Source organism: Schistocerca americana, chromosome 10, assembly GCF_021461395.2.
Source record: "Schistocerca americana isolate TAMUIC-IGC-003095 chromosome 10, iqSchAmer2.1, whole genome shotgun sequence".
Classification (NCBI taxonomy): domain Eukaryota; kingdom Metazoa; phylum Arthropoda; class Insecta; order Orthoptera; family Acrididae; genus Schistocerca; species Schistocerca americana.
Genome location: NC_060128.1, coordinates 164,430,375 through 164,445,522, shown reverse-complemented (window position 1 = coordinate 164,445,522; position 15,148 = coordinate 164,430,375). Strand labels below are relative to the sequence as shown.

The window sequence follows — 15,148 nt, the reverse complement described above, 5'->3', positions numbered from 1 at the left end:
ACTTTCTGGGCAACCCTAGTACACTGTCTCCAATGTTCTTAACACATTTGGCCGCGCAGGATGAGCCGAGCGGTCTTAGGTGCTGCAGTCATGAACTGTGCGGCTGGTCCCGGCGGAGGTTCGAGTCCTCCCTCGGGCATGGGTGTGTGTGTTTGTCCTTAGGATAGTTTACGTTAAGTAGTGTGTAAGCTTAGGGACTGATGTCCTTAGCAGTTACGTCCCATAAGATTTATCACACATTTGAACATTTTTTAAACACATTTCTCCCATTGTGGTACCAGTTTCAATATACCGTCTTCCTAGAAGTCCGTTTGGTTGGAGTATAGTCCTCTGCAGACTGCCGATTTCACTTCCGCGTCTGTCTTAAAGAAAGATTTCGAGCTGTATGGTCGGTACTGGAGAACTTCCCAATCAAATTCGGTGATTTTCTCACGAAAGGGAGCAGCAACATGGAGGCGAGAATTGTCCTGAAGAAGTTTGACTCGGTCAACATTAACTTTGTGGCGTTTGTCACGAAGGCAACGACGCAACTTAACGAACGTTTTAATGCAAGCTGCAGCATTCACAGTGGTCCCTTTTCGTTCGGGGAACCAACTGGTTTCCACTCCACAGACGCATTCTTCGTTTCGGTCGTGTAGTGGAAGGCCCTCAAATCATCACTAGTGACGATTCCTTTCAGCAAGTCATGGCATTATGTGGTGTAGCGCATTAAGTGATCCTTGTGGTTGTCTGTCAGGTTCCTAGGCACGCAGCGAGCATTAACTTTACGATATTTCAACGTGTCATGAACAGGTTCATCTATCGGACCATACGAAATATTGAGCTGCTCCTATAAGGTTCGCAGCCGTACACATCTGTTGTTCAGAATTGCTGCGCCAATGGCTCCGACTTCCTGCAGCTGTTACCGACCGCCCGGAGCGCGGTGGATCCCAGAGATTTACACGGCCCCCTTGGAAGAACACACACCGCCAGGGGACGTTGCTACGGTCCGCACTGTCGTGCCCGTACACGCCACGCATGTTCCTGTACATTTCACTCGGTTAATGTCCTTCTGCCAGCAAATGTCGAACTACACTTCGCTGTTCTCCACGAGCTGACGACATACGCCCCAGGTTTGATTTGTAGTTGAGACAAGGCTTCAAATTATTTTAAGTGAATCATTTTAAGTGAATCACCTGTGGGTTCTTGGTGAGATTAACTGTTTTTCTGCCTTGTTTCCAAAGTTTTATTATGGTTACTGCAGATTCTAGTTTTCGGGTGGTAAGCATATTACTTATTCCAAAGATGATAAAGCAAAAATAAATATGTCAACTTCTTAATGTATCGATCCTTGGGTTAATGTAAAATTATTTCAAGGAGCTTTGTTTTGACAAATTACACAATTCAGGAATTACACTAACACGACTAACTAATAAAGTTATGCATCATCCAGTTATAAATTCTAGAAATAAAAAATAAAAAAATCAGACGTGTATATCTGCACACCTGTTATTAAATGAGCAGGCCCAATTAATCATTCACCTCTTTTAGATGATATTGTAACTGCTAGATAGAAGTAAAACTTTGGACCTCATCCATGAGCAGATAAAAGTTTTAGGCTGATGTATAACTTTATTTCTTGGTATGTTTAGTCACGTTAGTCTAACATGTTCAAATGTGTGTGAAATCTTATGGGACTTAACTGCTAAGGTCATCAGTCCCTAAGCTTACACACTATTTAACCTAGAGTATCCTAAGGACAAACACAAACACCCATGGCCGAGGGAGGACTCGAACCTCCGCCGGGACCAGCCGCACAGTCCATGACTGGAGCACCTTACACCGCTCGGCTAATCTCACGCGGCATGTTAGTCTAATTGCTGAATTGCATAATTCCATATGTAATTTGTCAAAAACAGATAAATAAATAAAAAAGTCGTTGGAGTAATTTTATTTAAAGCCAAGCAGCGATATATTAAGGAATGGAGATGTTTGTATTTGCCCAATCTTCATGTTTATCTTTGCTTTATTATCTCTGGAACCAGTAATGTACTTGAAAATGGTCTTATAGCCCGAAACGTAGGTTGTGCAGTAACTATAACAAAATTTGTGGAAAAAAGGAAAAAACACTATCTGTTTAGTTAAACATCAAATTCCCTTTCGCTAGAGCTGTACATGGAAACAAAATACACTCTTTAGCGCAAACTTCAAACCGTATCGTCGTGAAATTTTAACATTCCAGCTACAATACCAGGGTATAAATAAATCATTTTGCCTCATTGTCCGATTCTCCCTCGTGTAATAAAAAACGAGCAGCACCGCGAAACAATTCTGTGATGCGATGAGTCATTACAGCATCGATATACCATTCCTGTGGTCCCGGTATTCACGCACAGCTGGCATTCCGGGGCGCCTGAATGCATGCAGGAAGAGCGGGCTGGAGACCGCACCGGTACTCACTGTCATAGTCTGGGTAGCTGGGAGCAGAGGCTGCCAAAGCGGCCACCAGGAGCAGCACCAGCGCCACCTTGCACACAGCGGACGTCGATGCCATCGCGATGAGTGTCTGCAACAAAAGCACAGAGGAGCCAGGTTAGCCAAAGTGCAGTGTGAACGTTAGTAGAGAGCTGGATTCGCAACTTTTAACGAGTTTGTGGCTGCAAAATACTAACAAAAATTCTTTACAGATGAATGGAAAAACTTGTAGAAGCTGACCTCAGGGACGATCAGTTTCGGTTCCGTAGAAATGTTGGAACAAGTGAAGCAATACTGACCCTACGACTTATCTTAGAAAATAGATTAAGGAAAGGCAAACCTACGTTTCTAGCATTTGTAGACTTAGAGAAAGCTTTTGACAATTTTGACTGGAATACTCTCTTTCAAATTCTGAAGGTGGCAAGGGTAAAATACAGGGAGCGAAAGGCTATTTACAATTTGTACAGAAACCATATGGCAGTTATAAGATCGAGGGACATGAAAGGGAAGCGGTGGTTGGGAAGGGAGTGAGACAGGGTTGTATCCTATCCGTGATGTTATTCAATCTGTATATTGAGCAAGCAGTGAAGGAAACAAAAGAAAAATTCGGAGTAGGAACTAAAATCCATGGAAAACAAATAAAAACTTTGAGGTTCGCCGATGACATTGCATTTCTGTCAGAGATAGCTAAGGAGTTGGAAGAGCAGCTGAACGGAATGGACAGTGTCTTGAAAGAAGGATATAAGATGAACATGAACCATGAACCATGGACCTTGCCGTTGGTGGGGAGGCTTGCGTGCCTCAGCGATACAGATGGCCGTACCGTAGGTGCAACCACAACGGAGGGATATTTGTTGAGAGGCCAGACAAACGTGTGGTTCCTGAAGAGGGGCAGCAGCCTTTTCAGTAGTTGCAGGGGCAACAGTCTGGATGATTGACTGATCTGGCCTTGTAACACTAACCAAAACGGCCTTGCTGTTGTGGTACTGCGAACGGCTGAAAGCAAGGGGAAACTGCAGCCGTAATTTTTCCCGAGGGCATGCAGCTTTACTTTATGACTAAATGATGATGGCGTCCTCTTAGGTAAAATATTCCGGAGGTAAAATAGTCCCCCATTCGGATCTCCGGGTGGGGACTACTCAAGAGGACGTCGTTATCAACAGAAAGAAAACTGGCGTTCTACGGATCGGAGCGTGGAATGTCAGATCCCTTAATCGGGCAGGTAGGTTAGAAAATTTAAAAAGGGAAATGGATAGGTTAAATTTAGATATATTGGGAATTAGTGAAGTTTGGTGGCAGGAGGAACAAGACTTTTGGTGAGGTGAATACAGGGTTATAAATACAAAATCAAATAGGGGTAATGCAGGAGTATGTTTAATAATGAATAAAAAAATAGGAGTGCGGGTAAGCTACTGCAAACAGCATAGTGAACGCATTATTGTGGCAAAGATAGACATGAAGCCCACGCCTACTACAGTAGTACAAATTTATATGCCACCTAGCTCTGCAGATGATGAAGAAATTGATGAAATGTATGATGAGATAATAGAAATTATTCAGGTAGTGAAGGGAGATGAAAATTTAATAGTCATGGGTGACTGGAATTCGACAGTAGGAAAAGGGAGAGAAGGAAACATACTGGGTGAATATGGATTGGGGGACAGAAATGAAAGAGGAAGCCGTCCGGTAGAATTTTGCACAGAGCATAACTTAATCATAGCTAACACTTGGTTCAAATATCATAAAAGAAGGTTGTATATATGGAAGAATCCTGGAGATACTAGAAGGTATCAGATAGATTATTTAATGGTGAGACAGAGATTTAGGAAACTGCAGAAAGGTGGGAATTTAAGGAGATGGGACCTGTATGAACTGAAAGAACCAGAGGTTGTACAGAGTTTCAGGGAGAGCATAAGGGAACAATTGACAGGAACGGAGGAAAGAAATACAGTAGAAGAAGAATAGGTAGCTTGGAGGGATGAAATAATGAAGGCAGCAGAGGATCAAGTAGGTAAAAAGACGAGGGCTAGTAGAAATCCTTGGGTAACAGAAGAGATACTGAATTTAATTGATGAAAGGAGAAAATACAAAAATGCAGTAAGTGAAGCAGGCAAAAGGGAATACAAACGACTCAAAAATGAGATCGACTGGAAGTGCAAAATGGCTAAGCAGGGATGGCTAGAGGACAAATGTAAGGATGTAGAGGCTTATCTCACTAGGGGTAAGATAGATACTGCCTACAGGAAAAGTAAAGAGACCTTTGGTGAAAAGAGAGCCACTTGCATGAATATCAAGAGCTCAGATGGAAACCCAGTTCTAAGCAAAGAAGTGAAAGCAGAAAGGTGGAAGGAGTATATAGAGGATCTATACAAGGGCGATGTACTTGAGGACAATATTATGGAAATGGAAGAGGATGTAGATGAAGATGAAATAGGAGATACGATACTGCGTGAAGAGTTTGACAGAGCACTGAAAGACCTGAGTCGAAACAAGGCCCCGGGAGTAGACAACATTCCACTGGAACTACTGACGGCCTTGGGAGAGCCAGTCCTGACAAAACTCTACCATCTGGTGAGCAAGATGTATGAGACAGGCGAAATACCCTCAGACTTCAAGAAGAATATAATAATCCCTGACGGCCTTGGGAGAGCCAGTCCTGACAAAACTCTACCATCTGGTGAGCAAGATGAATGAGAGAGGCGAAATACCCTCAGACTTCAAGAAGAATATAATAATCCCAATCCCAAAGAAAGCAGGTGTTGACAGATGTGAAAATTACCGAACTATCAGTTTAATAAGTCACAGCTGCAAAATACTAACGCGAATTCTTTACAGACGAATGGAAAAACTGGTAGAACCGACCTCGGGGACGATCAGTTTGGATTCCGTAGAAATGTTGGAACAAGTGAAGCAATACTGACCCTACGACTTATCTTAGAAAATAGATTAAGGAAAGGCAAACCTACATTTCTAGCATTTGTAGACTTAGAGAAAGCTTTTGACAATTTTGACTGGAATACTCTCTTTCAAATTCTGAAGGTAGCAGGGGTAAAATACAGGGAGCGAAAGGCTATTTACAATTTGTACAGAAACCATATGGCAGTTATAAGATCGAGGGACATGAAAGGGAAGCAGAGATTTGGAAGGGAGTGAGACAGGGTTGTATCCTATCCGTGATGTTATTCAATCTGTATATTGAGCAAACAGTGAAGGAAACAAAAAAAAAATTCGGAGTAGGTACTAAAATCCATGGAGAAGAAATAAAAACGTTCAGGTTCGCCGATGACATTGTAATTCTGTCAGAGTCAGCAAAGGACTTGGAAGAGCAGTTGAACGGAATGGACTGTGTCTTGAAAGGAGGATATAGGACGAACATCAACAAAAGCAAAACGAGGATAATGAAATGTAGTCGAATTAAGTCGGGTGATGCTGAGGGAATTAGATTAGGAAATGAGACACTTAAAGTAGTAAATGAGTTTTGCTATTTGGGGAGCAAAGTAACTGATGGTGGTCGAAGTGGAGAGGATATAAAATGTAGACTGGCAATGGCAAGGAAAGCGTTTCTGAAGAAGAGAAATTTGTTAACATCGAGTATAGATTTAAGTGTCAGGAAGTCGTTTCTGAAAGTATTTGTATGGAGTGTAGCCATGTATGGAAGTGAAACATGGACGATAAATAGTTTGGACAAGAAGAGAATAGAAGCTTTCGAAATGTGGTGCTACAGAAGAATGCTGAAGATTAGATGGATAGATCACGTAACTAATGAGGAGGTATTGAATAGGATGGGGGAGAATAGAAGTTTGTGGCACAACTTGACCAGAAGAAGGGATCGGTTGGTAGGACATGTTCTGAGGCACCAAGGGATCACCAATTTAGTATTGGAGGGCAGCATGGAGGGTAAAAATCGTAGAGGGAGAGCAAGAGATGAAAACACTAACCAGATTCAGATGGATGTAGGTTGCAGTAGGTACTGGGAGATGAAAAAGCTTGCACAGGATAGAGTAGCATGCAGAGCCGCATCAAACCAGTCTCAGGACTGAAGACAAAAACAACAACAAGATGAACATCAACAAAATCAAAACGAGGATAATGGAATGTAGTCGAATTAAATCAGGTGATGCGGCGGGAATTAGATTAGGAAATGAGTTTTGGTATTTGGGGATCAAAATAACTGATGATGGTCGAAGTAGAGAGGGCGGGAATTAGATTAGGAAATGAGTTTTGCTATTTGGGGATCAAAATAACTGATGATGGTCGAAGTAGAGAGGATATAAAATGTAGGCTGGCAATGGCAAGAAAGCGTTTCTGAAGAAGAGAAATGGTTTGGACAAGAAGAGAATAGAAGATTTCGAAATGTGGTGCTACAGAAGAATGCTGAAGATTAGATGGGTAGATCACATAACTAATGAGGAGGTATTGAACATAATTTGAGAGAAGGGAAATTTATGGCACAACTTGACTAGAAGAAGGGATCCGTTGGTACGGCATATTCGGAGGCATCAATGGATCACCAATTTAGTATTGGAGGGCAGCGTGGAGGGTAAAAATCGTAGCGGGAGATCAAGAGATGAATACACTAAACAGATTCAGAAGGATGTAGGTTGCAGTAGGTACTGGGAGGTGAACAAGATTGCACAGGATAGAGTAACATGGAGAGGTGCATCAAACCAGTCTCTGGACTGAAGACTACATCAACAAGAAGGAGCTTTTATTTATTTTTTTATTGTTTTACCGTTCCGTACCTCAATCGGTAACAACGGAACTATTGTGGGATCATATTGTTGTGTGTCTGTCCGACTATTAAAAAGTGTTTTTCTGAGGAACGGTTAGATGTATCGGTATCAAGTTGAAATTTGTGTCAGATACTGAGATTTGGCCTTCCTTGGCGGTGTAAGACACTGAAGCTTCTAACTCAATGCCGTCAGAAGATAAAGCCATGCATGTCACACATTTTGATACAAACCACACAGCTAAACCTGCAGGGAGTAGAATCATGAATTTCGCAAGAATGAAGGCTTCACAGTACAACCAAAATCCGAATACTGTAAATTTTGTATCATATTACACGAAAAAACTTTTTTGTTGTTGTTTCGTGTCTGACTGTCTGTGTGCCAGTCTGTCTGTTAAGACACTTTTTTCTGAGGAACGGGTGTATGTAGCAAATTGAATTTATGACACGTACTAATGCTTAGATCACTTGGCGGTGTAACAAACATTAGCTTCTAAGTCAGTGCAGTCAAAAGGTACGGCCATCTAGGTCACGTATCTTGATGCTCGCAAACTGACTCATCAAAACCTATGGGGCACGTCCCATTGGTCTACAATGATGAAATTTTTGCAAGAAGTAAGTTTTCACAGTACAAATGAGGGAAAAAAAATCCTAAAATTGTTAACTGTAATTACATCATACGAAAAAAATATTATTTTGTCATTTGTTACCTGACGTCAAACTTGAAATTAAAACAAGCAGCAATTATGCATTCAGGGTGACTGGGTCGCAATGGTAATAATAATAATAATCAGGCAAGGGGTAACTTTAGTGCTTATATGAGGTGTTCCGGAATTTATCCACACAGGAGCGATTCACATACAACTTGACACGCCATGCCTGCGTCCGGTAATCGCTCCTGGATACCTTGTGATGGATAAATTGCGAAACGCGACACGTGAGCAATAAAGTCATTTCTTGCCTGATGTTTGACTTTTGCTCTTGCGACTCAGTCGATGTGACTGTGGAACTATTGATTATTATCACAATGACACCTGCCTCCTACGAGACTTTGTGTCACCTCTTCAATCTTGGAACCCCTGGATCCGATATCTTTCCAGCATCAGTGTGGATAACAGGCAAAACTTCCCGGAGTGGACGAAACGGAACTCTCAGTCCTCAATGTCCAAGTTCTAATCTTATCTGGCCAGTTTTTACTTTTATTTTTTGTGATTCCATACAGCCCTCCACGGAATCTGTCCAGTGCAAGGCACTTTGCAGAACTACTGGTACAAATTTTCCGTCACATCTTGATAAAACTTGAAAGTGGTGCAAAGACTGGCAACTTAATTTACATGTTCGGAAATGTAAAATTTTTCCCGTCACAAAACGTACAAGCGCCATACCCTGTAATGACAATATTAACCGTTTAGCTGCATTCCGTTCAAATGTGTGTGAATTCCTAAGGGACCAAACTGCTGAGGTCATCGGTCCCTAGTCTTACACACTACTTAAACTAACTTGTGCTAAGAACAACACACACACACACACACACACACACACACACACACACACACACACAAACACACACACACGCCCGAGGGAGGTCTCTAACCTCTGGCGGGAGGGGCCGCGCAGTTCGTGACATGGTTTCATTCCGTGCTGAGGGCAGCTTTTGTTACGGCTGTACAGCTCGCCAAATGCTGGTGCCTATGCCGACAGAAGGTGTTCCGGCCACTATGAAAAAATAATTATCATCCGATTCTTCGGAAAGTAATAGGTGAAAAAAAATGGTTCAAATGGCTCTGAGCACTATGGGACTTAACATCTGTGGTCATCAGTCCCCTAGAACTTAGAACTACTTAAACCTAACTAACCTAAGGACATCACACACATCCATGCCCGAGGCAGGATTCGAACCTGCGACCGTAGCAGTCGCGCGGTTCCGGACTGAGCGCCTAGAACCGCTAGACCACCGCGGCCGGCGTAATAGGTGAAAATATTGATTTTTGTACATCTTAAAGTCTGTCATCTACACTCATAAAAGTATCCGAATTTCTTTTTGCTACGTGTCATGCTAAACGTTAAGTTAAACATTGCACGTAATTTAAAAGAATTCGCTGATACAAAACGCATTGCGTAAACTTTTCATACGGTTGATTTTAGCTCGTACGTTGCTGTGAATGAAATGAAAATAAGATATCCAATTTTATTTAAAACTGAGAGCAGAATGGTATCGCATTTCGTTCTCGAGTTACTGCGTTTTATATCCGACGGAAGATCGCGCGCGACGCCAAAATTCAACCCCTTGCTTATATGGTCATAACGATCGTCATATCTCTAGAACAGTTCAAGATAGCGAAACGAGATTTTTTGCAAATGTTAGCACACAGAGAGGCTCATATGTTTTATGATAAAACTCGAAACTTTCTTATTCGGCGAGATCTGGAAGTAACTCGTCTGCAGTAGTTAGAGGTTGGCGGTTCAGGACGTATTCAGACGTCCATAGCACTGCAGGAAAACACGAGCGCCAGGCCTATATGCGTTCACAGCATCTGGCGAACAGTGTAGCAGGACTTGTGTACAGCAGCAAAAGGGTTAGTAATTCACAATTGGAATCAGTCAACACATACAAATACATGTGCATAGCAATTTGTAAGGATCTGAAATGCAACAATCACATAGGCTCAGACGTCCGTAAGCATAGAGACAGACTTTGGGTCATTAATAGCATACTGGGAAAATTCAGCCAGTCTACAAAGGAGACTGCTTGCCAAACACTCATGTGTCACATCTTAGAAAATCCGTAAAATGGGTACGACCTGTACCAAATGCGACTAGCGTGTGATATCGAATTTGTACAAAGAAGGCAGGAGAAATGTTTAGAGGTTTGTGTGACTCACCAGGGAGCTTCATGGAGATTCTGAAGAACATGAATTACGAAACAGATCGAAATAGACGCCTTTTTACATACTTTTAATAACCAGTAAGACACTATCTCATCAAAAGTATTCTGGGCTCTTACAGGGTGTTTCAAAAATGACCGGTATATTTGAAACGGCAATAAAAACTAAACGAGCAGCGATAGAAATACACCGTTTGTTGCAATATGCTTGGGACAACAGTACATTTTCAGGCAGACAAACTTTCGAAATTACAGTAGTTACAATTTTCAACAACAGATGGCGCTGCAAGTGATGTGAAAGATATAGAAGACAACGCAGTCTGTGGGTGCGCCATTCTGTACGTCGTCTTTCTGCTGTAAGCGTGTGCTGTTCACAACGTGCAAGTGTGCTGTAGACAACATGGTTTATTCCTTAGAACAGAGGATTTTTCTGGTGTTGGAATTCCACCGCCTAGAACACAGTGTTGTTGCAACAAGACAAAGTTTTCAACGGAGGTTTAATGTAACCAAAGGACCGAAAAGCGATACAATAAAGGATCTGTTTGAAAAATTTCAACGGACTGGGAACGTGACGGATGAACGTGCTGGAAAGGTAGGGCGACCGCGTATGGCAACCACAGAGGGCAACGCGCAGCTAGTGCAGCAGATGATCCGACAGCGGCCTCGGGCTTCCGTTCGCCGTGTTGCAGCTGCAGTCCAAATGACGCCAACGTCCACGTATCGTCTCATGCGCCAGAGTTTATACCTCTATCCATACAAAATTCAAACGCGGCAACCCCTCAGCGCCGCTACCATTGCTGCACGAGAGACATTCGCTAACGATATAGTGCACAGGATTGATGACGGCGATATGCATGTGGGCAGCATTTGGTTTACTGACGAAGCTTATTTTTACCTGGACGGCTGCGTCAATAAACAGAACTGGCGCATATGGGGAACCGAAAAACCCCATGTTGCAGTCCCATCGTCCCTGCATCCTCTAAAAGTACTGGTCTGGGCCGCCATTTCTTCCAAAGGAATCATTGGCCCATTTTTCAGATCCGAAACGATTACTGCATCACGCTATCTGGACATTCTTCGTGAATTTGTGGCGGTACAAACTGCCTTAGACGACACTGCGAACACCTCTTGGTTTATGCAAGATGGTGCCCGGCCACATCTCACGGCCGACGTCTTTAATTTCCTGAATGAATATTTCGATGATCGTGTGATTGGTTTGGGCTATCCGAAACATACACGAGGCTGCGTGGATTGGCCTCCCTATTCGCCAGACATGAACCCCTGTGACTTCTTTCTGTGGGGACACTTGAAAGACCAGGTGTACCGCCAGAATCCAGAAACAATTGAACAGCTGAAGCAGTACATCTCATCTGCATGTGAAGCCATTCCGCCAGACACGTTGTCAAAGGTTTCGGGTAATTTCATTCAGAGACTACGCCATATTATTGCTACGCATGGTGGATATGTGGAAAATATCGTACTATAGAGTTTCCCAGACCGCAGCGCCATCTGTTGTTGAAAATTGTAACTACTGTAATTTCGAAAGTTTGTCTGCCTGAAAATGTACTGTTGTCCCAAGCATATTGCAACAAACGGTGTATTTCTATCGCTGCTCGTTTAGTTTTTATTGCCGTTTCAAATATACCGGTCATTTTTGAAACACCCTGTATTACTGGACATTAGTCCGCCCGGCTAGCCGTGCGGTCAAACGCGCTGCTTCCCGAGCGGGAAGGCGTGTCGATCCCCGGCACGAATTCGCCCGGTGGATTATTGTCAAGGTCCGGTGTGTTGGCCAGTCTGTGGATGGTTTTTAAGGCTGTGTTCTATCTGCGTCGGCGAACGCGGGCTGGTTCCCCTTATTCCGTCTCAGTTACACTGTGTCAGCAATTGCTACGCAAACAGTGTCTCCACGTAAGTGTACACCATAATTAGTCTACCACGCAAACGTGAAGGGTTACTGTGGTGTCACCGCCAGACACCACACTTGCTAGGTGGTAGCTTTAAACCGGCCGCGGTCCATTAGTACATGTCGGACCCGCGTGTCGCCACTGTGTGATCGCAGACCGAGTGCCACCACAAGGCAGGTCTCGAGATACGGACTAGCACTCGCCCCAGTTGTACGGACGACTTTGCTAGCGACTACATGGACGAAGCATTGCTCATTAGCCGAGCCAATAGTTAGAATAGCCTTCAGCTAAGTCAATGGCTACGACCTAGCAAGGCGCCATTAGTAACATTGCATGTATCTAAAGAGTCTCACTTGTATCGCCACAATCTCCAGATGTACCAAAAGGATGGATTAAAGTAAGTATTCCAGAAGCTACGTACTTTTCTTTATAGCATTCATTACGTATCCTGTTTCAGACCTCACGCCATCCTGCTTTAGCTTAGCGCGTGCCTTTCGGCTTCCTCTCACTGTGTCTAGGCTGTCTTGTCTAGACACAACAGTTACACTCTTCTGGTATGAGATGTTCCGGTAGGGGGGGGGGGGGGGGGGGAAGGGTCCTGGGGGTCAAACCGCAGAATAACCCTGGGTTCGGTGTGGGGCAGCGGTGGGGTGGGTGGACTGCTGTGGCCTGTTGTGGAGTTGTGGACCACTGGGGGCTACGGCGGGACGAAGCCTCTCCGTCGTTTCTAGGTCCCCGGTTTAATACACAATACACGCACTGGACATTAATACGGGGTGTGGGCAGCCTTTGCCTTTATGACTGCTTGAAGTCTACTGAGGACGCTTTCAATAGAGTGTCCTAATGTCTGTGGAGGAATGGTAACCCCGTTATTCCTCAAGAGCCAAAAACCGAAGAACGTAGCGATGTTGGATTCTACGACCTGGCGCGTAATTGACGTTCTAACTCATACCGAAGGTGTTCCATTGGGTTCAAATCCGGATTCTGCGGTGGCCTGCCCATTTCAGGAATGAAATTGTCCTCGACCCATTGCAGCACAGACTGCTGCTTCATGACAGGGTGCACTGTCGTGCTCATACAAGTATCCATCGTCTCTGTTCTGTTCCTCTTTTATTTTTTGTGATTCCATACAGCCCTCCACGGAATCTGTCCAGCGCAAGGCACTCCAGCTTTACATAACTACTGGTACCAATTTTCCGTCATAATCAGTGCGGATAAAATTTGTCCGTATCCTTCCGTATTTAGCGTTTTCGTAAGTGCAATAAGGAGCCCACACCCTAACCACGACAAAACGCCTCCATACCTTGAAGTGTTTCAGGTTGGTTTGGGCAGCGTGGTAGTTTGTTATACTTCGCCTCATGCACCAAACGCTTAAATAAGTTGTCACCTGAATACTCCTTTTATACGTAATGCACACTGCCTACTGAGTACTGTGTCGCCCGTTAAGTATTATTAACCAGGCTCCAGCTAGTCTATGCCCTGAACCCGTTTGCCTTCTTCCTCCAACGACACTCAGGCTTCGCCTCCTTACAGGCTGCAGATAAAGCTGCTGAAAATTAACTTCTCGTTTTCATTCACTCCACCTTCTTATATTATCTTCGAAATTACAAGTCAAAATATGACAAATGTTGTACATAACAGATCTGATATTCAACCTGATAATTAACACTTGCAATAAATTCATTATCTTTCACATTTCGCGTTCCTCGATTTCATGGAGCTCTTTCTTCCTCACCGCCCGCTCCGTGGAACTCCTGTCCACTTCAGCAGGTAGGGTCGTCTGACTGCTACCTACTTCCTCACAGTCACTGGATCGTTAGCTTGGACTCAGCAACTACGATTTAAAACACTTCCCAACACTGGGGTGCCCCCCACCTATCGACTACTCTCAGTCACAAACATACTTCCTCTGAAATCAGATATTGGATTCTAAGGCGTATCCAGTGGCAGATATAGACATATGTAGACTGAGATCCCATTTTAGGAATGATGAAAAGCATGCTGAAGACAATGGTCCAGAAGAAACAGTGTGGATGGAAGTGGGATAATGAAAGTAAGATTTTAAAGCACTGACGAATGATTTGACGTTTTTGAAATTCGTTAAGGGTATGGATACTACAGTGAAGGTTATCAGACTAGGCAGTTCAGGTCAAGAGGAGTAGACATCTCTAAAAAGGGTAACTATAGTGTTTGAACAGAAAATCATATTTACAGGGAAGTTAACTGCGGAGAGATCCTGGGCAACAGAAGTAGTATTGCAACTGATTGATGAAAGACAGAAGTTAAAAAAGATTGCAGGTATACTGAATTGTAAATCACTTAGGAATGAAATAAATAGGAAATGCGGAGCAACCAAGCCGAAATGACTCCATGAAAAACGTAAAGAAGTCAAAAAATGGATGACTGTCGGAAGGAGTGACTCAACATATAGAAAAAGTCAAAACAGCGATTGATGAAATTAAAAGCAGAGCCGAACGCTGTGACCGAGCTATTCTAGGCGCTTCAGTCTGGCACCGCGCTTCTGCTACGGTCGCAGGTTCGACTCCTGCCTCGGGCATGGATGTGTCTGATGTCCTTAGTTAGGTTTAAGTAGTTCTAAGTCTAGGGGACTGATGACCTCAGATGTTAAGTCCCATAGTGCTTAGACCCATTTGAAACATTTTTTTAAAAGCAGGGGTGGTAACATTAAAAGTGGAATGGGAGTTCCACTATTGAAAGTATAGGAGAGAGCAGACAGTGGAACGAATACATTGAAGACCTGTATGTGAGGGACGAGTTGTACAAACGACGTGATACATGAAAAATTGGAGTCGATATGGAACAGAGGGGAGTTTCAGTATTGGAGTCGGAATTTAGACATGCTTTCAATGACTAAAATCCAGATAAGACAGAAGGACTACGAAACATTCAATCGAAATTTCTAAAATCATTGATGGAAGTGGGAACGAAACGACTATTCAGAATTTTAGACTGACGACACACCACCAGACTTCCGGGAAAACGTCTTCCTCACAGTATCGTAGATAGCAGGTGCGGACAATTGCGAAAATTATCGCACAATCAGGTTAATAGCACAAGCATCCAAGTTGCTGACAAGAATGATATACAGAAGAGCGAAAAAAATTGATTGTTTGTCAGGTGACAATCAACTTGGCTTTAGGAAAGGTAAAGGCA

At 43.4% G+C, this 15,148-nt stretch overlaps 1 protein-coding gene across 1 annotated transcript in view; it reads right to left on the bottom strand.

The window, feature by feature from the left end:
• Positions 1-15,148, bottom strand: part of LOC124552628 (short neuropeptide F) — a 596,078-nt gene that overhangs the window by 183,187 nt on the left and 397,743 nt on the right. The window contains exon 2 of the mRNA XM_047126953.1: positions 2,440-2,545. Within this exon, the coding sequence (XP_046982909.1) occupies positions 2,440-2,533 (94 nt within the window). The 5' untranslated portion in view covers positions 2,534-2,545. The remainder of the gene's footprint in view (positions 1-2,439; positions 2,546-15,148) is intronic.